Here is a 23,691-nt window from a genome sequence, read left to right on the forward strand (position 1 = left end):
GGGGTTATTGTAATGACCTGGCAGTCAACGCTAGCAGCTGGGTGCATTATGGGTAATTGTTTGTTGGGAGTTGATTTATGCATTATTAAAGCAAGATGGTTGGGTTAGGGTTAGGTTAGGTTAGGTTAGTTTTTTGTGTTAGTAAAGTTATGTGCGTTTATGTTCAAGTTAGCTCAGGTAATCTTGGTTCATTTACTGCTTTGTTATGTAAAAATGTGGTTCTCACCGTCATGGAAAGAGATGTGGAAGATGGGGTTTTGCCTGTGCAGTTATTATTCTGTGTTCTGAATAAAAAAAGGAGTAAGAAGACAGTACTGCCTCGTGCTGGTTTGTTTTACTAATACTCCACTCGTAGAGACACTCATAGTCGTGCGGTGTACGGGACACGAGTGCTCTTAGTTAGCCTAGTAGAAGTAATATAGCATAGCTTAGCTCCAATCAGCCCCCACATTGAATAACTGTAAGTTATTACAATATCTTACTATTTTTTTATAACCTATAATCGAAAAGTTGTCCTCACCATTGATTTAGATTTTTAGAAAATGACCGATCGTTTCGCCAGATAAGACCCTATTCCTCAGCTGGGATCGTGCAGAGCCCTTTGAAGCACTTCAGAGCCCTTTGAAACGGCATTGATTTGAACTTCAACATTCTGGTTGCCATTGAAGTCCATTGTTTAGAGAAAAATCCTGAAATGTTTTCCTCAAAAACTTTTCCACTGAAGAAAGAAAGACATGGACATCTTGGATGGCATTGGGGTGAGTAAATTATCAGGAAATTTTCATTTTAAGGTGAAATAATCCTTAAATACGTTATTTTAGTACATAAAGATAAACTAAATGAAAATGCTTAACTAGCTGATATAAAATAAGTTATTTTTTTATTTCATGTAACAAAGTTTTCAGGATTTATTTAACTAGTAACCCTATTACTTCACTTCATCACCGGCTGTTTTGAATGCACAGTAAACAGGGACAACTCAGCTGAAAAGGGAAATCAAGAGACTGTAGAAACAGATTGAATTACAAAACAAACACAGATTTGCCTGAGAGTTACGTGAGATGAGGGACTTTACTAATCTGAAAAACAAAACACTTTTTGCAAGATTCGGCTTAAACTGGTCTCAAACTAAAATGCATGTTTGAGTTGTCTGAACTGAAAGGAACTTGCACTGATATATCTTAACATAAGTCAGTGTCATTGTTTTGTCTCAAGATGCACACCAGTAATGTTTTTCTTTTCTAAGGCACATTTATAAAAGCTACTTAAATGTCCTAATTGAACTAAAGCCTAATCCTGGCTTGATCTAAACCCTGTTTGTGAAACCGGGCCTCAATGCAACATTTTCCACTCATGTTGTAACAAAAAATAGTTTCATGAATTAACATTCATTGAAAATATCTACCAGAGTTGATATTCATTTATTTAAAATCAAAGTAACCACAACCAGGTAATGCATTAATAGGACAATATCGATATTCATACAAGACTGCGCTCTACTGACACTAATATTACTTTGCATTCTAATGAAATTATCTATTAGTTTTCACATTTCATTTTAGTTACGAAATAAGATAAGGTATTAAACTACCTAACTTCTGGATAGCATTTTATTTAATATTTAGCAGTTAAAAACAAAGCAAAGACGGTACTGTGTAAATGTTACCTATATCCCTTATGTTCCTTCACACAATTAAATGAAGGCTAGCAATAGCGAGCTAGCTTTGAAAGATCTCACCCTCCCTTCAGAGCGTCTCCAAAGCTAGAAGAGATGAGTCCAAGCTGCGTCAAGAGAGTTTGCTCATCTGCAATACGTCTATAGGACGTTTCCTGTCAGATGTCAAATAGACGTTTAGAAGATGTCTTTAAGATGTAATGATTTAGAATGTATGTTAAACTGACATCTTCTAAACGTCTATTTGAAATCTGACAGGAAACATCCTATAGACGTATTGCAGATGAGCAAACACTCTTAAAAATACGTCTTCCAGATGTAAAATGCACATCAAATAGTCGGTGCTATCTGGGCAGTTCTGACACACCCACCAAACAAGAGAAAACGTATCTCAAACCCCGTTGCACACCGGTGCACGCTGTTTCCAGGAAACATGACGTTCAACCCGGAAACCGTAGCAAAACGTTGCGCACCGTTTTGAAATTGAACGTGCCCCTGCTCTTCCACCAAGTTCATCATTAACTTCAGGCACTGCTGCCTCAGCTCTGATTGGTTCTGTTCACGAGCTGGGGTGGGACTTACAATTTTATTGTGTCCATCTGATGTTTGCAGGGGGGTAATCGAGCTCTCGATTTCTGTACCACCCCCGGCGGCCGCCATTGGCTATCAAGCCTTCACCTGCTGTTAGCATTCCATTGACTCCCATTCATTTTGGCGTCATTTTGACAGCGAATAACTTTACATCTGAGGCGTTTAAAGACTCCATTTGTCCATTATTTATTTCTAAAGAAACACGACAATGTATAAAATGCTCCATTACCTTGTATCTTACGTTATGGCCCCGTAGAAGCAGTTTTTGTAAAAACAGGCTAACGATTGCGTCATAACCACGCGACTCTCTGGAAATTACCGTAGAGACAGGAGGAGAAGCTCGCAGTCAATCGGGGGGACGTGGAGGCATAAAGTCCGATAAAGTCAAGGGAGAAGGCCATAGAGAGTCATAAAGTTGCTCCTAGCTTATGGACAGATCCTACTCACACTCTCCGTCTCTGCAAGATTCGGAAGGGAATGATTCAGATTTTTCTTGGCACAGCTCCTAGAAGACTTACAACTGTCAGACAGGCTGCTCACGTCACATCCACGTCGTCAAGCTCAGTTTGAGTCTGCGCAGTACGCTCAGCCATCAGGAAATGAGTGCTTCTAATTTGCTTCACTTTTCTCCGTTGAAACCTATGGGGTCGCTGTGTCCAGTTTATATACTGTCTATGGATGTTTGTCACTGACTGAATAATTAATAAATACTTTAGATCGGACTAAACCATTCCGGGAGGTATAGGGAGGTAAGAGAAGCAGATATTTGGAAAAAATATTTAACCAAATTGCATGTTTTTGTGGTTTTCATTTAAATCTCAGGCATACAACTAATATAAATATTAGAATTATTCATACAACAGGGGCCTATATAGTATAACTGCTGGATTTTGTGGGGGGCCCCTATAATTGTCACCACCTTTCACCCCACTAGCGACGGCCCTGCGCCGATGACGCGTGACGTCTGCGCGAGCAGGTGCGCGGAGGTATGGAAATATGTTGACAGGCAGGTAGGATATCGTATCACTGACGCAATGATTGTACGAACATTTTATGATCCTACGCCTTCCACAAACGATATACATAAATACATTTAGATCGCCTAACTTAGAGATTGCTATCAGGATGTGATCCACATTTATCCAGACTTTCAAAAAAAAATTTCTGGAACAAATCACCTACCCTGCCTTTAGGCTTAAGATGAATTTGACGTTGACTTGTTTAGAGTATCCCTTCTTGACGCAGAGAAAGTTGAGTCTCTGATGTTCATTCCAAAGAAACCCACTGTGGTTGCCTTCATTTTAATATGAATCATTTAATGATTCTAATATGTTTTTTTTGTTGAGCAGTTATGCTGAAACAAACAAACAAACAAAAAAACTAGTTGTGAATGGCTGCAGCTTTATTTGTTGAATTAAAGTGATTCTCCACTCCTCTCAGAAGGAACGGACCAATCACAGCGCGAGGCTCCTGAACCATTACCTAAACAAATCGTTTAATCTTCTGCTAGGCAAATCTGATGAAACGAAGAGAACACTGCATTCCTTCAAACAAATTGTAATTTGATTCATTGGAAAAATACACAGTATGTACAGAAGAGTTCAGAAGTTTGGGATTGGTTAGATTTCTTAAAATGTTTTTGAAAGTAGCGTCTTATGCTCAACTAGGCTGCATTTATTTGATTAAAATGCAGTGAAACAGCAAAATATTATAATTTAAAAAATAAACAACCATTTCCTATTTTAAAATGCAATCTATTCCTGTGCTCTTCAGCATCATTACTCCAGTCTTCAGTGTCACATGATCCTTCAGATATCATTCAGTTATGCTAATTTGATGATTAAGAAAGATTAAGAAATTTCTTAGTGTTAAAAACAGGTGCTGCTTAATTTATTTTTGTGAAAACCGTGGTAAATCTTTTTCAGAATTATTATATATAACAGCATTTATTTGAAATAGAAATCTTGTGTGATATTCTAAATGTCTTTACTCTAATAATGAGTCAATACATCATAAATTCTTTGTTTTTGTCTCACCCTGATTCACTTTGAAGCCCAATTTAATCTGTTTAGGGTATTTGAAATGGGTATGGCTACATGGGCAGTTCTTGGCTAGCCTAAGCTACAGTGTGGACCAGACTACAATATAGACCATCAGGCATCAGATATTGTATTCAGTATCAGAGTGGCTGATGGGAAACAGAAGGAAGCAAGAGGTTAAAATCAGCTTGATCTGGATTTCAACTTCTTAGTGAAAGGAAATTTATGCGAAAAGAGTGAGCTTCATTTAAACAGAAAAAGATACTTGGCATGGCACAGATACATTTATTTTACATAACTGGTCACCAAAAAAAAAAAAGTCAATACATTTTACATGCAAAGCATGAAAGTGGAAATTAACAAAAGTTGAAAACGATGCTTTCTGAGCCCATTTTTATGTGCACTGTCACATCTTTTTAAAAGAATATACTATGGTATTCCTACTTTCAGTCTATTAAACATGTCCGTTTTCTTAACAGATGGAGATTATGGAGAGTTGTATGTGAATTGTTCAAACATTAGCACTGTTATGTAGATGCTCCTCCACACAGGCAAGTGAACAGTATCTAGCCGTTGGTGTGCCTTCGCTTTCACAGGATCACCAGCCATACGCCCTGGTCCACACACCCTTCTTCCTGAACTCCACCGTGGATCTCAGAGACATTAATGCCGCTAAGACAAACAAGAGATACAAATCAGTCAAGTGAGAGAATGTATATAAACTCTATATAACAATCCCTTGCTTCTTGTGATCATGCTATTAAAACAGATGAAAGAATAATCATTTATTTTGTTTAAAACTAAAAGCTTCTCACCTCTGGCTGTAAGTACAGCAGTCTCGGAGAAACTCGGCTTAGGAGCTTCAGTGATACTGAACAGCCAGTCGATGAACTGATGGCATACAGAGAGAAAGAATTTTTCATTTAGCAAAGAAGCACTAAATTGATCAAAAGTGATCAAGTAAGTAAAGACTAAGTAAATCAAGTGTAAGTAAAGACTTTCAAAATGCTATTTCAAATAAATGCTGTTCGTTTGAACTTTCTATTCATCAGAGAATCCTGAAAAATTGCATCACGGTTTTCGGACAAAAATATTAACTGTTTTAAACATTGATAATAATAAAAAATGTTTCTTGAGCATTAAATAATCATATCAGAATGATTTCTGAAGGACCATGTGACACTGAAGACTGGAGTAATGATGCTGAAAATTCAGCTTTGATCACAGGAATAAATTACATTTATTAGAAAACAGTTATTTTAATCTTTTTTTGTAAATATTACTTTTTTTTTTTTTTACTATTTTTGATCAAATAAATGCAATGTTGAATAGTAGAGTAAACAGGAAAATATTAGCTTTATTTTTAATTACTACTCATATTGCTCATATTTAAGGTTGAAGACTGTAAGTGTTACAATGGTGTGTAACTCAATTGTGCAATGGACATGAATGACATGCAAAGCAACCCATAACTCCACATATTTAAATAGTAAAAGGAGAGATAAAACATGCCATGCCTTTTGTGACTGGGCCTTCCACGGCTCTTTGGCGAGCAGCTGCTTGATGCTGTGCGGGACTCCAGAGAGGCATGAGGAGACCGACAGCTCAGTGGTGGCAGGGTTGACGTACAGGCCATGAGTGAGTTCTGTGGACTGAGAGCACTGACGCCAGGGAAACCACTGGGCCCTGATGCCAATGAGAAGCGGGGAGCAATGGTCCGCCCAGGACGCCACCGCTGCAGCAAACACACCGAGGAGGAAGTCTGTGCCCTGCAAAGACATCATGTTTAGAGTCACCTTGAAATCAGTCATTGACGTCATTCTTTTTTATTCATGTGACCTCACAATCTTTAATCAAAAAATCTTCCCCTCTCTCTTGCATCAACATCTCATCTCTGATGATGTGTTCACTGGCACGAGGGCGGGGCAACCTGTCACTCACATGAGATCCACCAATAGCAAAGCACAACCGTCCAAACAATTCCCGATAGACAAAATCACTTTTTTTTTTCTTGTTTGAGAAAGCAGCGCATAGAAAAAAAGACTCGTTTCATGCCGATTTTAAGGCAAAATATGTACGATTTTTGGATTAAAATATCCAAAATCCCCTAGAACGGTGTTATATATTTTGTTGCCTTGTGTGCTTACATCATGCCAAATGTTTCCGTTGTCATATGACGTGACGTCAAATCTGCGTTACCCTTCAGTTTTACTTCCGTAGAAACCATGAAACACCAAAGACGCTTTAATATATTATATGTTTTATTAGACCGGTGAGCAACTGTTTGGATTCCTTTAACGACAGAAAATGAATAATTGTTATAAAGCTCAACATGGTTAGTCCTATTGTTTGAATCTCTTGTTTTCTTGATTTACCGCGAGTAACATGTTTGTACTTCAGAGACAACTCTATTCTGTCAAGTGGCTAACATAGCAAAATCAGAAAGAGCTTTATTTGTAGTAACAGTAATATAGCATTTTGTCTGCCGTACACTATATTTTAAAATTAATTGCATTCCATTTGGCAACACTAATCATTCAGCTTTTATTAATATGATATTCTAATATCAATTGAGCTTACTGCAGTGTGCAACAAGTGTCTCATAGCGAACGCACAGAGTAACTTTCAACACACTCAAATGTATTTTTAGTATGATTGTTTTGACCAAGTAAACCAGCGTTGCGTTACTGCATAATTTTAATCTGTCAGTGAACAGGTAGTTTCTTGCTTCCTGCAGCGGGTAATGCGTTTTATAGAGGAAATAACTGTTTATATCATTAGGCCCACAGCAAGGCAACTAAAAACACTTTCCAGATGTCAGTGAATGCTCTTCTGAGAGGCAAATCCACATACGACTGTAAAGTGGCCTAAAAGAAACCAGTGCCCAATAAATTGAAGCGAAAAGATTTTGCAGCTCAGTCATATCGCGCATACCTCTATAACGTTGACACATTTAACAGAGGGAGATCCGTATGCAACGTTTCTGATGTGGCCCATTAATTCCAGTAGCCACTCCATTCGTTTCGAGACCCCTGAAAACAAACAAACATTTTACTTTCTGAAGCAGGATAATGATTCGAGTTCATCAAAGTGTGGCTATTAGAAATGGAAGGTTTGGGGTCTTACTGATCTCAGACTTTTGAACGGTAGTGTACCTTTTTACTTAAGCACTTTTTCTACTATTATATACATCAGTATTATTAGCCTACCTGTATTGGGACTAGAGGCGAACCGTGATTGGTGGAGGCCCTGCAGAAGAAGCCAGCTTATTTGTTTTTTATGCCCCACCCGGAGGATGGTACTGATGACATCATTGAGCCCGAGGAGAGGGACTCTGCCTTTAGAGGTCAGGTAGGATAGGATGAAAGCTGTTTTTTCGACATTAGCCTGTAGAGGGAGCACAAAACCAGTGTGAGGTTGTACAAATATGTTGATCTAATGTCTCTAGCCAGCGTCAGTGTACCTTTGAGCAAGCCATTTAACTTGTAACCATCTGGGATGGTTGTTACATGACATAATAAATGACTCAATTTGACGCTAACAGAACTATTACATCCACTGCATGATGCATAACCTGGGGACACGACTTTAAGTCTTTAAAACAAAATATTATGTTCACTAAAACCCAACAAATATATATATACAATAAATTATAATAATTATAATAGATAATATTGATCTATTCATTGCAATATTTATTGTTTATAAATATTTATGTAATCAAACATATCTATTTATTTCCAAATAAAGGCATCTTCATGGCATTAAAACAAAATACAAATAAAAGGCATTAAAATAAAACTGGATTTTCGGTAGGGGGCGCTATGACATGTCATCTGAAAGAGTGAGAAGAAGAAGCAGAAACAAGCCATAGCGTATGTAAAGATACATAATATGTAAAATAACATGATCATCAACATTAAACTCTGGGAAGGAAAGAGTTAAACACGATTATTTAAATAAAAAAATAAGTTGAAAAATGTGGGCTTCTACTTTTAAAGGTTTATAAGTTGTCATTTAAAATCAAGGAGAAAATGAGTGGAGTTTTTACTTCCAGACTGTTGCACTCCATAATTACTGCTGACATTAGTTGTACACAGTTAAAGTCACTATTTACTGTACATGTTCATGAAAAACCAAAGGCACACACTTTATGAAATGACCCCTATAATGACCCTCATGATGTGGTGTGACCAAGAAAAAGCATTTCATTTGGTTATTCAGTCTTCTCTTCATTATTAACCATTTGACGTCATTTTATACGCATCTTGAGCTTGCACATTGAAGAAATGTGTCCATTACCCTGAGGCAAGATATTGTGACTATCAACAGAATCGGATTTATAAAGTTATAAATCACGAATATTACATTTCTATTTTACCTCGGTGACTTTGATGATGCGGTCTACCTCAGTGTCGCTCAGTTCAGACAGACAGGAACACATCTCTTCATAGAGGTCCACCTCACCAGCCTACAGACCAACACAAAACCCCCAAAATATCACTGTACAGCAGCAGGACTGGCTAAGTGTTCAATGCTTAATTTATAACCAGGGTTTGAAATGAAATTTTTCACTTACCAGCCAATTTGGCTACTAAATTTTTAATCTACCGGCCATTCAGAACTTCTACTAGCCAAAAAACATATATTTTTTTAACCAGATTAATCCCAGCATACATATATGAAATAAATGTATGAAATCCAAATTTTATAACATATATATAGATGTCATCGAGCCATCTCCTCCCTTCCTCTTTCATCCTCATCCTTTTTACCAAAAATGTGTTTTAGGTGGACAGATCAACACAATACAAAGAACATAAAAAAATGTAGGATGTTGGAAAATAACAATGTATTTTCTGTAAACCAAATGCTTTTTAATCTTCGCCATTGGTTCAATGTAAATGAACAAGCGCGCCGTTATTTGTTGTGTAGTGACGTGTGTTCAAGTAAGATGATGTTTATGATGACATGTATTTGCGCTAAATCTGCGCAGATTTGTCTTATACAAATTTCCCCAGCAAACTGAGTAAAGATAATAATAAGTAACACACCAAATTGGCTAGTGATTTGACAGCGTTACCCGCCACAGTTAATTTTTACCAGGATTTGGCGTTGGCGGGTGTTAATTTCAAACCCTGACTTAAACACATCTTCCATTAAGGTTGTGACACACCAAGCCAATGTAAAAGAACTAGAATTGACAAAAGCTGACAATGCTGACAATCAGGTCGGCTGCGCTTGAACACACCGCTAAGACTGCTAACTAGCTTGTGCGTTCTGCGCCTATGTGTAAGGAAATAACTGTCTATATCAGCAGGTATCAACAGTCTGTAAGGGTCCGACTAGTGCCGATGGTGTGGAACACAATGCAAACCCTGCGCTTGGTGTGTCACGGCCTTCAGGTAACTGCCAGAACATACCGGTATATTATCAGATAGGAGGTTATAGATCTTCTCAGTGGTAGAGCACAGGGCGGTCCAGCAGTTTTGGGGCGGGTTGGGGACGGCCATGGCTTTGGACAGGCCGCGCAGGATGGACCGGCACAGGGGCAAGCGCTGAGCACGTGTGTCGGGCTCAAACTGCTGCACTGCCAGACTGTCCACATACACCTGCAGTTTGTCTTCAGCCACGTGCTTCATCCAGGAGCTCAGGCACTCGTATAGATGAGCCCTGGTGCGGAGCTGTGGAGGGTCCAGGGGATAGACAAGAGGCAGAGAGACATTTTCAAGCCGGAAAACCATGATGAACTACTTACAGAAAATTTGATACTAATCACTACTTCACTTTTCAGCATCCTTACAAGATACATTCCACATAACAGCTTATGAATATTACAAAAGGAAAAATTATGGAATTAAAGGGGCTATAAGTAAGAATTGTCATGTATTATTCGCTTAAAAAACAAGACTTCCTGTGTTGTCTGTGAAAGCCTGTAGAGTTGATTTTCCCAGCAAAAACAAGCCCTTCACATAAAAATCCAAAGAATGCGATGTTTACACGTTCACAAGAGCCTTTCTTCTGTTTAATGACACAATGCTTATACAATGTTCATGATAATGCAGAAAGAGCTATTCTGCACTGAAATTTCAATGAATGTGTCATGCAAAGAAAAGATATTAATTCAAACTATAGTGTCACATATTTAGATCTATATAGTCTATCTATAGTCTCAAATTTCTGTTATAATCATCAAACTATCATAACACTTTTACCTCATCTGTTGACATGATGCTATACATGCACATCGCTATGATCAGATGATGATTCTTAATTCTACATATAGCCCCCAGGAACTAAATGTATACATTTTCTAAATAAAATAAGAGCAGTAATATGCACATGTAAAACTCGCCGTCATGTAGGACTGCCCGTTTATGGCAAAAACCATTAATTTATTTATTACCATTACTCTCATTAGAAACAATGCATTTAACAACCTTATTTTTTCAGTATTTATTATATTTTAACTGAGTTCCAAGAACTTGCAGATTATTATGTTTTTTTATTATTTAAATGTATGTATGTATGTATGTATGTATGTATGTATGTATGTGTATATATATATACATACACATACACACACACACACACATACATATACATATACATATACATATACATATACATATACATATACATATACATATACATATACACACACACACAGTACATAATATATTACATAATATAAAAAATTGATTTTTTAAATTACTTCAACTTTTTGAAGAACACATTAGCAGGGCTTGCACATCTAAACCTAGCCATTTATGGTATAAAAAAACCCACCATAATAATCTGCATGGAGAAACCTCAAACATCTATTACACACAGAAAGAAACAAACACTCACACTGAGGCTGTGAACCAGGGGAGGCACAAGCCAGATGCCGAGGAAGAGCGAGGCACTCTGGGAGGACTGGGCCTGACTGGCAGCCAACTCTAAACACTGATGCTGCACGTCCTCACCTACACACGGGTGAACACTTCAAAATCATTTCTCACCAGGCATTTCCTATAAAACTGTGGTTCCCAACAGGGGGGTTGCGGCCCACAAGGGGTCTCGGCGAGCTCTCTGGGGGGTTGCGTCATATTTTGAAAAGTTTTATAATGAGCGAGTTCATCATGAATCCATCTTCCAAACCGTGTTTTTGTCTTATTCTGAATCACTATGGTACACCTATAATAAGTGTTTACATTGGGACTATTTAACACTGGTTCGGATCGCCGCCGCCGCGGAGTAGTGGTACTTGACCTGCGTGACTCGTCATAGCCAAACACAGAGAAGTAATTCCGGCTCCGAAAGACGCATTATTCTCTTAACAAACGCATGTTTATTAACGATCGCTATAGCGCAAAAAAGGAATGCATGCTTGAAGGAGAACGATCATATTACATTAGCTAATTTTATCCATTCCCTGGCTGACCAAAAAATGGGATTTTAACCATGACAGCCTTAAAAACCAAATACATATGGGCCAGACTGACCCTTGAGGATGATAAAGATGTCTTACCCTGTTAAAGATCTCTCCACGCATTGACCAAATTACTCACGACCGGAAGATCCTCACACTTATTGATAAAGCCTCACAAATAACATGCAAGTATTGAGGTCCCAGTCAGCAGTAATTTTGTAATAGCCTATATATTCATTCTTTTTTTTTAACCTACACACCAGTGTGAATACTGATATTTTTTTTATTGCGATTCAAATAGGGCCAATTTATAGGTTACTCTTAGGCTTACGTTTTTAAATTACAAATGGCCCACTGATGTTTTTGTTATTGTATTTTCAATATTAGGCTATAGGCTATTATTTGTGCATAAACATATCTGGTTATAGTAATAAACCTACCGTTTGCTTGAAAACAACATATTTTGTCATCCTTGCTGCTAGCCAACAAGAGCGATAATATCATTAAATGTGAAAGGGGGCCCTAAAATATTTTCTTGGGAAAAAGGGGGTCTCAAACAATAAAAGTTTGGGAACCACTGCTATAAAACACTAATTCAAGATGATGACGAAGAGGAAGCTGACCGAAGCCGAGTCTCATCAGCGGAGAGAGGATGGCACTCCAGTTGACTGGAGGATACTGGAAGCTTCCACCAACCGAGCCTAAAGCTGCCAGAACCGTCTTCACCAGGTGTGGAGCGGTGAACTCAGGCCCTGGACAAAGTCACAGCATCAGTATTTAACAGAGATCTTTTAATATTAGACAGCATTAGACAGAGTGTTACCTTTCCTTCCTGCTTCAGTGATGAAGTCTACACTCGCTCGGATGACACTCTTCTCTGGGAGATAACCAAAGTCCTGAGGAACTGTTCAAGAGACGTGGAGAAGTATGTTTTATTGCTCTTCTTCCATTTATACAGTATACATTTGTTTGTGATTTGTTATTTTTGTTATTTAGCTATTATTATTTAGTGGTAGTAGTAGACTGAACATTTTGAATTTTAGATGTATTTTATTATTATTATTAACAAAAATAATGCCATTGATAATTAAAAAAAATTACTTTTACTTTTTACATTTTATTACACGTAGTTAATTATTATTACTATCAACAACAACAACAGTATTAATACACATTTTTAAAAAAGCTCAGATGACTAAGGTTATTGTGAATAACTGTAGTCTCACCTGCGGTTCGACTGTGGCTGCTGCTCATCTGGGCCAGATGCAGGTGTCCCAGCAGACATGCTCCGTTAGACTGCAGACCTATTGTTCCTGAGAAGGTGATGATCTAGTGCAGAGGAAGGCATGAGAACTTAATGTCAATCAAACCACTGTTTCACTTCCAGTAGATACATTTTCATGAATGCCAAATGCATGAATTGTAACCTGTGTGAGGGCTCGGATGACCTCGTTCAGTCTGCTCTGCTGTTGTGAGGACTCCTCTGTTTCACTCTTCAACTAATGGAGATAAAAACACACTTTCTGAAGGTCAAAGACTTCAAGGGCACAGTATAAGCCTACGTCAAACTCAAACTAACCAGTTGCAACAAATAAAAGTGAATTGAAAGTGTTTTAACAATTAAGCATTTTAACTACACAACTGTTCACAGGGTTTATACAGATACTGTAAAATAAAATTCCAGGACTTTCAAAGCACTGCTTTTTTGGTTTTCAAGGACTACAATCAGAGATCTCACTTATCAAACAACATCTCTACTATCTTTCAAATTCTAAAAAAGCTAGTTTCCTTATTCAAACTGATTTTGAATTTATGAATATATGATATGAATATACCTGAAGAATGAAAGCTGTATCATATACTTGGATATTTATTAACAATATCACGCTCATAGCCATGCGAAATGGCTCTATATCAGACCAGCTTCAGCATTAATTTTGCTTGAAAAGATTGTTTTATCGATAAAATTAAACACTAATTTCACATATATTAATTGTCTTTAAAAAATGTAAGCACTTTTCAAGTACCTTTTCATGAAAATGACTGTTTTCAAGGGTTTTCCAGGACTTAAATTAAAAAATTTCAAATACTTCAAGCAACTTGTACGAACCCTGTGTTCAAAAGTTTGGGGTCAGTAAGATTTGTCTAAGCACCAATGCACAAAATCAGCATATTTTTTTAAGCACCATATCAGCATATTAGACTGATTTCTAGAGTGTCCTCATGTTGCCCACTGCTGTTACTGCCGTACTATTCCCCCAGCAGTAGTTAACTTTCTGAGGTCGATCCGCTTACATGAACGTGCAAAAAGTTACTAAACAGAGTCGAAAAAAAGCAATCAGTTAGTTAAAATACCTTGTTAACTAGTACCACTAGAAGCTACATTCAAGATTTGATTCGAGAAGGAATCAACTGATGTGGGAGTTTGAATGCACTGAAAGTGTTTGTTCAGTGACTTTAAGTCACGTAAAGACACATTAACACAAATCTTTTCATCTGTGGGCCGGCAGAGTAATCCGAGACATTCACAGGGCTCCGATTCACACTGAGGGAAAAAATCCTTGCAGACCGCTGTCAAGTCCCACCGTTTCTATAGCGACACTTCCTGGCTACCTTCCAAGTATGGTGGCATTTGCATTTAAAAAGGCGAGACAGCATTTGCTCTCTCTCTCTCTCTATGTGTGTGTGTGTGTGTGTGTGTGTAAGTGTCTGGTAAGTGGGTGGGCACGGAGGAGTGTAATTTGCCACACAAAGACCAGCCTGGCACAGGTGTGGGTGAAAAATGGCAGTGCCCATATGAGACTGGCATTTAACTAGCACCTCAACATATGATAATGGACTCCGTGTAGAATAATGTATGAGGAAAAAGAACATTCTAGCTGTAAGTAAAATAACACTGCATAGTCTTCTTCACTGTATAAATTAAAGTCCCCCTGTAGTCAATAATTTTATCCCTCAACCCACTCTCCTCTCCTCCCAAAATTACATATTTAAAAGTTTTTTCCCTGTGAAAATAATTTCTTCATGCCTTAATGTTTGAATGTAACTACACCCTTGGGTGGGTGTGGGCTTCTGGGCAGGACTGGCCCACCGTCCTTCACCCGGGGATGTGCACAGATAGCCATATTAATCATAAAACCGTATTACTTGATTTTGGGAGGAGAGGAGAGTGGGGTGACGAGAGAAAGGGTAAAAGATGTTAAATTACTGAATACCTTAAAACACTCAACACCCCCAAAGGATATACATTTCAAATTATAAGGTCTTTCTTTTCTTTTCTTTCGTTACCTTTTTTTCTTTTCTCCTTGTCTATTCTTATTGTTGTTTATCTATTTTGTTTTAAAATTTTTGCTTTTTTGGGCGATCTGTGTATTTTGTAAAATTTCTGTATGTATTTCTGCAGTAAAAAAATTCAAATAATAATGATGAAAACTACATCCTTGCTTCATTTAGTATATGCGGATCAATGAATATGCGAATTAGCCCCGACTCTACTCACTCCAGCTCTGAATACCTGATCCACTCACTCAACTTTACAGTAGTAAACACTACACAATGGCAAGTGGAAATACTGGTTTAATTCAGCCAAATATGTTTGAACTAGGGCTGTAAAGATTCCTCGATTAAAGTCGAGTACTCGATTTAAAAAAAATCCCCGTGTCGAGTAACCGGCAAAATACCGGAAGTGGCGCGTTGCACGGATGAGAATCCATGACCCGCATTATTAGACCGTTTTCTAAGGCACTGCGATATATTTTAAACCAATTAAAATCATAATATAGCAAAGTGCTATGGGCTGTGATTCAGTTAAATAAATATATGCACTGTTTTTTTTCCAGAGAAGCACGATGCTTTAATTATTGACATGCGTGCAGATTACATGTTAAAAGTCCCTCAGCCCCGTTCACAGTAAATGCTGCTCCGCGCAAACTCAGTCTCTGCATGTGCTGTTTGTTTAGGTGTCCAATAATGTGCATTTGAGAACGCAACAAGTCAGACGCGGTTTGTATTTCATAGTTGCACTGTTATCATTTATACTTGGAGTTTCTCAACTCCATCTCTGCATGCTGTGAGTTTGGGTTGCTTATAACTTTCATCTGGAACACAGTGTGCGCCATTTCACAAGATTTGTAACGCAACTCGTTTGTAAATCTACGCCAACACAGGAGAATACATAAATATGTTTCATACGAATTGCTGTTCATCGCAATTTCAAAACAAAAGTTTAACACTTGCACTGAGTTTGTATGTTTTGATGTGCACATGTTCTTGTTCAAGAAATTACAGCGGCTGTTGCACTTCTATCGCACAGAACTGACCAATGTTAAAGACTAAGTTGACATTTGAATTAAATGTTGTTTGGCCAATATTAAACAAGGATGTAGTGGAGTGTAACCAGGCCGTTGGCGCCCTCTGTAGGCATTTGTTATAATACGTAATGTGAGTTATGTTAATATTATTTTATATAATTTATTTTACATGGTGTATTTTAACAGCGTTGTTCAATAAAACCCATATGATTACTTTGATACTTCATTTGAACCAATAATTATTGCTTGTTATTTTATATTTGGGTAACACTTTACAATAAGGTTAATTAGTCGGTTCAAAAAGTCGGCGAGTTCCTTTAACATTAGTTAATGTATTAACCAACATGAACTAACAATGAGCGATACATTTGTAACTGTATTTATTAATCTTTGTTAATGTTAGTTAATGAAAATTCAGCTGTTCATTGTTTGTTCATGTTAGACCTTTGATTTTAATAATTAATTAGTAAATGTTGAAATTAATATTAACTAAGATTAATAAATGCTGTAGAAGTATTGTTCATTCTTAGTATATGTTAACTAATGTTAACTAATGAACCTTATTGTAAAGTGTTACCTATATGTATTTTAAGTGATTTTAAAGGCTGTTGTTCATATTTTTATAACCACAATTTTTTTATCCGATTACTCGATTTATTTATGGAATAATCAGCAGAATACTTGATTACTAAAATGATCGATAGCTAACTGATTCAGAGGATGTGGAAGAGTGAATTATACAGGCTCGTCTACAAGTCGATGTATCAGAACGGTAATGCGTTTTATGTATCGCTCTCTAAAATGTCGGACACATAACTGTAAGGGGTGATAAAGGTGTTTGGCCAATCACAATGCACTGGGGCAACTGGCCAATCAGAGCACTCCGGGCTTTTAAGAAAGAGGGGGTTTGTAGAAATCAGAGGGTTTCAGACAGACTGAGAATAGAGGTACTGCAATAATGTACAGTATGTGAAAAATAATGCGTTTTTGAAGCATGTCAACCTATTCTATTACACCCAATAAACAAAATAAGGAACTTTTAAAACAGCATCATATGACCCCTTAAATTACCTGAATGAGAGCCGTCTCAGACCCCACTAATGCGATCAGTCCATTGAGGGCGGACAGCCTCTGCATTGTGGGACAACCCTAGAGAATGAAAAAAAATGACAGTTTAGTTTCTCTCTCATGAAAGCTGAGATCTTGTGTTGATGCCAGAACTTCCTAGACCAAAACGAAGATCCCAGGCGGATAAAGACTTAACCTTACATTCTGGACTTGTGCCTTAGATCAGATCCTGATTTATAGTTCATTTACTACGGCACAACAACACACTGTTTCTCATGGGTCAGGGAGACAATCTACATTTGTTTCTACACTGAATTTCTTAGTTGACCGTTTCTTTCCACTGACTTTCCCCCCCCCCTGAAGCAGCTTTGAAATGGATAATAAAGTGGTTGCACCACATTAAATTAGGACCAGCAAGCCTTCATACATGCATAATGGAAAATATGCATAACATATGGAAATAACACATTTTGAGCCCAATATGATTCTCTGAACAATAATACATCACCTCTGCCAGCAGTATCTTGGTCCAGGCGGCCAGCAGACGGGGCTGGATGTCCATAGCTTTACCATGACCAAAACAAGACAGGCCAAACACTGTCAGTCCCAACGCCAAAGCAAAGCCTGGTGTCTTGAAAAACCCCGGAATAAATGCCTTAAAGTGTGACTCAAATATTTGGCTCATAAATGTATTCTTCAATACAAACCCAAACTTCCTCTAATCTAGTGCCTTAGAAACAGACAATTTCCGCTCTCACCTGTTGGCTTTCCTCTGTCAGGGAGCGAAGTGTGTTCATGCTTTCCTCAGCTTTACTGGCCTCAATAATGCCTGAGCTAAATGCTGAAACTCCAACACACGCCACAGAATAGGCCAAAACCTGAAAACGACAGAACATAAAAGACACAGGAAATGTTTGGATGCATTTTTTTAAAACAATTTTTTATTTGTTTAAAGGAAAAATTCAGTCATCGCCAACAACGTGTGGACATTTGTTCAGCTTATGCAAGAACTGTTTCACGGTTCACTGATGTTGGTTAATTGGTCACATGACATACAGGTAAACAAATAAAATGTATTTTTTAGTATTTTAATTTTATATTATTTTAATTGAAATAATTATTAGCATTTCATCAACAGCTGCCTCATGAACCCCAGGTGTTCGTGAACCTGAAAGCTTAACATGGTTTTACCTCCTGCAACATGCGGCTCATGCTGCTGCTGTCCTGCAGCGTCTGCACGAGTCTGTCCAGCGTCAGAGACACGTGTACACGGTCCCGCTCAGACTGACTACTGCTACTCAGAGAACTCAGGACCAAACCAACACCTAACACACAACCAGCACTGAGAAAGAGAAAGAGCAAACAAAGGTTTAAGAGTGTATTAGTGTAAAGGGAGGATAAAGAGTATACAACTCATAATAATAATAATAATAATAATAATGATAATAATAATAATAATTATTATTATAAAATAATAATTAAATGTAAAATTTTAATTAAGAAAGCTTTTGCAACATAATAAATGTCTATACTGTCACCTTTGACCAATTCAATGCATCCTTGCTGAATAAAAGTATTAATTAATATAATTTATTTAAAAAATAAAAAAAAAAATAAAATAAAAACCTTACTGACTCCAAAATTTTGAACGGTAGTGATAATATTACAAAAGCTTTCTATTTCAGATAAATGCTGTTCTTTTGAACTTTCTATTCATCAAATAATCCTGACTTTTTTTTTTACACAACTGTCTTCAACATTGATAATTATAATAAATGTTTCTTGAGCAGCAAATCAGCATATTAGAATGATTTCTGAAGGATCATGTGACACTGAAGACTGGAGTAATGATGCTGAAAATTCAGCTTTGCCATCACAGACATAAATTGCATTTTAAAATATATTCAAATAGAAAACAGTTATTTTAAATTGTAAAACTATTTCACAATATTACTGTTTTTGCTGTATTTTGGATCAAATAAATGAAGCCTTGGTGAGCAGAAGAGACTTCTTTTAAAACATTAAAAAATCGTACCGTTCTAATAACTTTGGCCACCACTGTATATAAATATATATATACATATATTAAAAAAAATTATATATATATATATATAAATAAATAAATAAATAAATAAATAAATAAATATATATATATATATATATATATATATATATATATATAAATATAAATAATACAGTTATTTTGCATATATACACACACAGACACACACACACATATATATACATAGTCTAAAATCTAGCTAAGCAAAATTTTGTTAACACTAAAAACATATTAGACTAACTTGTACTCCAGGTTGGAATTGAAGCAACAAACTTCCAGTCGTTCCAGATGTTTCTTCAGCAGCTCTGCCACTGACTGCCCAGATATATCACTGCAATAAACAAAGAAAACAAGTAAACACGTTAGTAAGCATTCATTAAACGATACAGCTATTAAACAAAATCATTTATAACTGGGAGTGTCTGGTTAAAAGCTCAAGTTCCATTTTTTGGATGTTACAAGTCTCTGTTATGGTATGACCTCACACACACCTGACTCTCTCATCATTCAGCCATGCTAGAAACATGCCCAGAGCCAGGCCGCTGTGAAACTGAACTGCCTGAGATTCGTCTGCGGTGGGCGAGTCCGGCAGTCCTGTCGCTAGAGTGTCCAGTATAGTGGGAACGCTCTCTTTGCGTGAGGTCACCAACACCGGCACCAAACAAGCTAGACCCAGAGCAGCACAGGAGCGCGCGATCACACTCGCTGTGTTCTCACCGGAGTATGAGCGCTAAAAAGTGTGTGAGACAAAAAAATAATGGCACATTTTTGCTATAATGTACAATTACAACAAGGTTTCATTTGTTAAGTAAGGGATAATGTACATCCAGCCGGTTGTTATCACAGAATAAACCCCGACAGGGTGATGAGGACCCGCTTCGTGTCGAGGTCCTGATCACCCTGTCAGGGTTTATTCTGCGATAACAACCGGCTGGATGTACATTATCCCGCTTATTACACGGCTACTTGCCACAAAGTAAATAATTAGACATGAAATATTGATCTGAGTTTAAATATTTGATTAGCTCTTTAAACGCAAAGCTTCCACGGAGAAAGCAGATGCTAGCAAGCGGCAAGTTCAAACTAGACGGACATTTAAGAGATACGGTATACAGTCATACCACTTCTTACACAGAATTTCGCCACCTAAATAATTATAGGGATAAGAGATATTGATTTGAGATGAAACTGTTTTTAAATCGTATCTGTTTGTTATCTTATAATCCAACAGTGCACAAAACAATAGTCGCAAAATGACAGCAGCTGCGTTTGTATGAAACGAGAGAGAGTCCGCGATACCGGATGACATAGGCCTGATTAAATAACTGCACACAAAATATTGATTTGACTGAGTTTTAATATTTTATTGATCGCCCCACCTGAGAGGTTACAACTCACATGAATGAACCATGGGAAGACTTGACCTTTAGGGTTCCTGCTACTGCTTACAATGCTGAGCAGTGTGTCGGTCACCATCGACAGCCAATGAACTGTGGGAAGGGTGTCTGGACCCACCTACGAATGGAAAAGTACAGTTTATTTGGAAGTTTTCAAGATATTTTTTGTCTTTTTGCTACTGTTTTGAAAGGAGAGTAGGAAAGCCAGGACTGCATCTAACCTCACATCCACTTTCAGACTGTGTAGGAAGGTTGCTCTCGTATCTGGTTAAGACGACAGCCAGGCCACTAAGTGCTAAAATAGAGTTACCCTGAACGACCGGACTATCTCTGTCAATGGAAATGGAAAGCAAAAAAAACGTTTTCATAGATTTTTACCAGAACTACAGCAGCAATGCTGAACAGTTATTGTTCTATTATTGATGCTGACAGGACTGAAAATTTTGGTTTTCAATTATGAGCTTACAATGAATCAATAAAGCGCAGAAAAAAGTTTCCTTAAGAGACTGCAGTGAATAAAGACCAACAGCAGATTCTGAATATAAAGCACTGGGTTTAATAATAAAAAATAGAGGAAAGAAAATAAAAATCAATGGTTTAGACTTTCAGCTTCTAAAAGAGAAACAAAAGAACAAAAATATCGGCAGCTTTAGTAGCTTACTTGGCGGCAGATTTGACCACATCAGTCAGTTGGTCTCTGACCCTGAGGAAAGACAGAATGAAAGAGAGAGATATGATTTAAAGTGCTCCACAGACTGACAGAAGAGCTTTCATCTCCTCAGGCAATGATTTAAGAGCGCAGGTATCGCTCGCACGGCTACATACAGTACAGTGGGTCCCAGAAGTCTGAGGCCACAGTAAAAATCTGGGATTCATCCAATTTAAACATGGAAATGCAGGAATATTCTGAAACATTTGGAGCAAAGAAACTTGACGACATAAAATGGACAAGAAAGATTCTACATCCAATTTTAAAAGAACAGATGTTCTTGCGTTCACTGAAACACCTTAAATCATACAGGATCACATGATCATACCATTTTTACAAACAAACTAATGGAGTTCATGAGTGCCCTCAATGTAACTTTCCAATTAATATGCTAACAAATCATGAATAAAATAGCATTAAATTAGAGAACTGCAAATAGAAGCATTTCCACTAGTGGTCTTAGATTTTTGGACTCCACTGTAAACCAGTTAAAGTGGACCTTACCAGGCCTCGTACCCTTTATTTAGCGTATGGCCTTGGGCGGGAATTATTTAAATGAGGAATATTGTGACGTGTTCGTTCCCAGAAGAAAACTCAAGACTACAATGGAGACGTTTCATGGAGTTCAGAAACAGTGACACTGATATAGAGAAGAACTTTGGAGTGACTTTGTGCTTTAACTTCAATGTTCAAACAGCAACATTAAACACTAAAGACAGATGAAAATGTATAAAAGCATAATAGATATAATATAAAAAATGAGGAAAGTTTGTTTGCAAAATAAAATCATTTTCACTTTCCACACTTTTTGGACCCCACTGTAAATACTAAAATAGTTAAAAACGCACAAATTCCCTATATGACAAAATCAGACATGTTTTCCTCATTTCCTCAAGCTTAAACCATCTTTACTTGACATCTGTCTCTGCAGGGATAAAAAGTTGTAACCCTACAATCCCAGTGTTCTCGAACCATCCAAGCCTCCCAGCATGCTTCAGGGCACGTGACCGCGTATGGACTGCCCTCAGCTCCCAGGAGAGTAATAACTGTATCACACAAAGACTGCGGAACAAACTAGAATTCGTGATGCCATGGGGAATGAAGCCTCTGGCTGCCATCTGAATATGCTATCCCATCAATCACTCATTAGCTAACAGGCTGTCAAAATGGCGTCCTAGGGGTTGAGTTATGGTGCTCTGCCAGACCGCGTGGTTATGCGATAGGGCATATTATGGCGAGAGACTGTGTGAACAATAACAGCCTATACATGCCAACCGGTTTACATTGAAAGATTATATGAATTTGTGCATGCATTTGTATGCGACTTTGAAATGTCAGTCTCTGGCTTTTCAAAGCAGCTGAAAAGGCCAGAGCAATCACAAATCTACAGCTCTGGATGGTTTGACACAAACGAGATGTATAAAATAATACCCTCACATTCCTCCCTATGGTGCAAGCTCCAATTACAGTTCACTCTTAAGAGGCTTTCATTATAGTGCTGCATTCATCATGACAGTTTCTCAAAGTGCTAAGCTTTTTGTGCTGAAAACTATGAAATATAATTCAAATAGATTTCAAGTAGTTTATGGTCAACTTGTGTGCTTGTTAGGGGTTCTTTGAGCTATTTAGTGAGAATCTGAGCTACATGTATAGCTTTATTTTAAGATATCTACAGATATGTGCAAAGTACATTTTTCTTTGTTTGCCAGCTCTATTGGCTATTGTCATGGCACAATTTCCAAAATGCCTACATAAGATGTTTAAGATCCATTTTTAATAAAAACTCTAAAGCTAAATCTGATCTAAAAACCTTTTCAAGAGTGTGCAGAGTTTGTATGCAGTGCCCCCCTCCAAAAGTATTTGAACGCTCAAGTCACACTTAAAAATGTATGAATGGCATTGCATTCATAACTGCAATCATAAAATATCAAATCAAATGGCATCTGCAAGCAAATCATACTAAAACTTCTCAAAACTATTCGGAGCCATTTTGTAATGACTTTTAACCCATTTGTCGCCAAAGTAAATTTTAGTGCATGTATGGGGATAATTGCGAATAATATATGTATCTACTGTATATATATATATACACAGTGCTGGTCAGAATTATTTGCCCCCTTGGTAAATATGATCAAAGATGGCTGTAAAAAATAAATCTGCATTTTTTATCCTTTTGATATTTTATTATATAAAAAAAGAAGCAAAAATCTAACCTTTTATTTAAGTAAAAGAATCGAAAGTGGGGGGAAAATCACATTATGAAATAAATGTTTTTCTCCAAAACACATTGGGAACAATTATTTGCCCCCTTTTATTAAATACTTTGTGCAACCTCCTTTTGCCAAGATAACAGCTCTGAGTCTTCTCCTATAATGCCTGATGAGTTTGGAGAACACCTGACAAGAGATCAGAGACCATTCCTCCAT

The 23,691-nt window shown here is 37.3% G+C and overlaps 1 protein-coding gene across 1 annotated transcript in view; it reads right to left on the minus strand.

The window, feature by feature from the left end:
• Positions 1 to 4,574: 4,574 nt before the first annotated feature.
• Positions 4,575 to 23,691, minus strand: part of focad (focadhesin) — a 63,588-nt gene continuing 44,471 nt past the window's right edge. The window contains exons 24-44 of the mRNA XM_079867748.1: positions 21,218 to 21,259; positions 20,778 to 20,886; positions 20,558 to 20,674; positions 19,651 to 19,889; positions 19,401 to 19,490; positions 18,289 to 18,439; positions 17,856 to 17,975; positions 17,606 to 17,728; positions 17,101 to 17,178; positions 13,147 to 13,218; positions 12,946 to 13,048; positions 12,543 to 12,623; positions 12,343 to 12,471; positions 11,158 to 11,273; positions 9,729 to 9,989; positions 8,687 to 8,776; positions 7,515 to 7,692; positions 7,240 to 7,337; positions 5,823 to 6,074; positions 5,121 to 5,196; positions 4,575 to 4,977 (exon numbers count right to left, since the gene is read on the minus strand). Of these exons, the coding sequence (XP_079723874.1) occupies positions 4,904 to 4,977; positions 5,121 to 5,196; positions 5,823 to 6,074; positions 7,240 to 7,337; positions 7,515 to 7,692; positions 8,687 to 8,776; positions 9,729 to 9,989; positions 11,158 to 11,273; positions 12,343 to 12,471; positions 12,543 to 12,623; positions 12,946 to 13,048; positions 13,147 to 13,218; positions 17,101 to 17,178; positions 17,606 to 17,728; positions 17,856 to 17,975; positions 18,289 to 18,439; positions 19,401 to 19,490; positions 19,651 to 19,889; positions 20,558 to 20,674; positions 20,778 to 20,886; positions 21,218 to 21,259 (2,599 nt within the window). The 3' untranslated portion in view covers positions 4,575 to 4,903. The remainder of the gene's footprint in view (positions 4,978 to 5,120; positions 5,197 to 5,822; positions 6,075 to 7,239; positions 7,338 to 7,514; positions 7,693 to 8,686; positions 8,777 to 9,728; positions 9,990 to 11,157; positions 11,274 to 12,342; positions 12,472 to 12,542; positions 12,624 to 12,945; positions 13,049 to 13,146; positions 13,219 to 17,100; positions 17,179 to 17,605; positions 17,729 to 17,855; positions 17,976 to 18,288; positions 18,440 to 19,400; positions 19,491 to 19,650; positions 19,890 to 20,557; positions 20,675 to 20,777; positions 20,887 to 21,217; positions 21,260 to 23,691) is intronic.

This window comes from Squalius cephalus, assembly GCF_949319135.1.
Source record: "Squalius cephalus genome assembly, chromosome: 3".
In the NCBI taxonomy this organism is placed as follows: Eukaryota; Metazoa; Chordata; class Actinopteri; order Cypriniformes; family Leuciscidae; genus Squalius; species Squalius cephalus.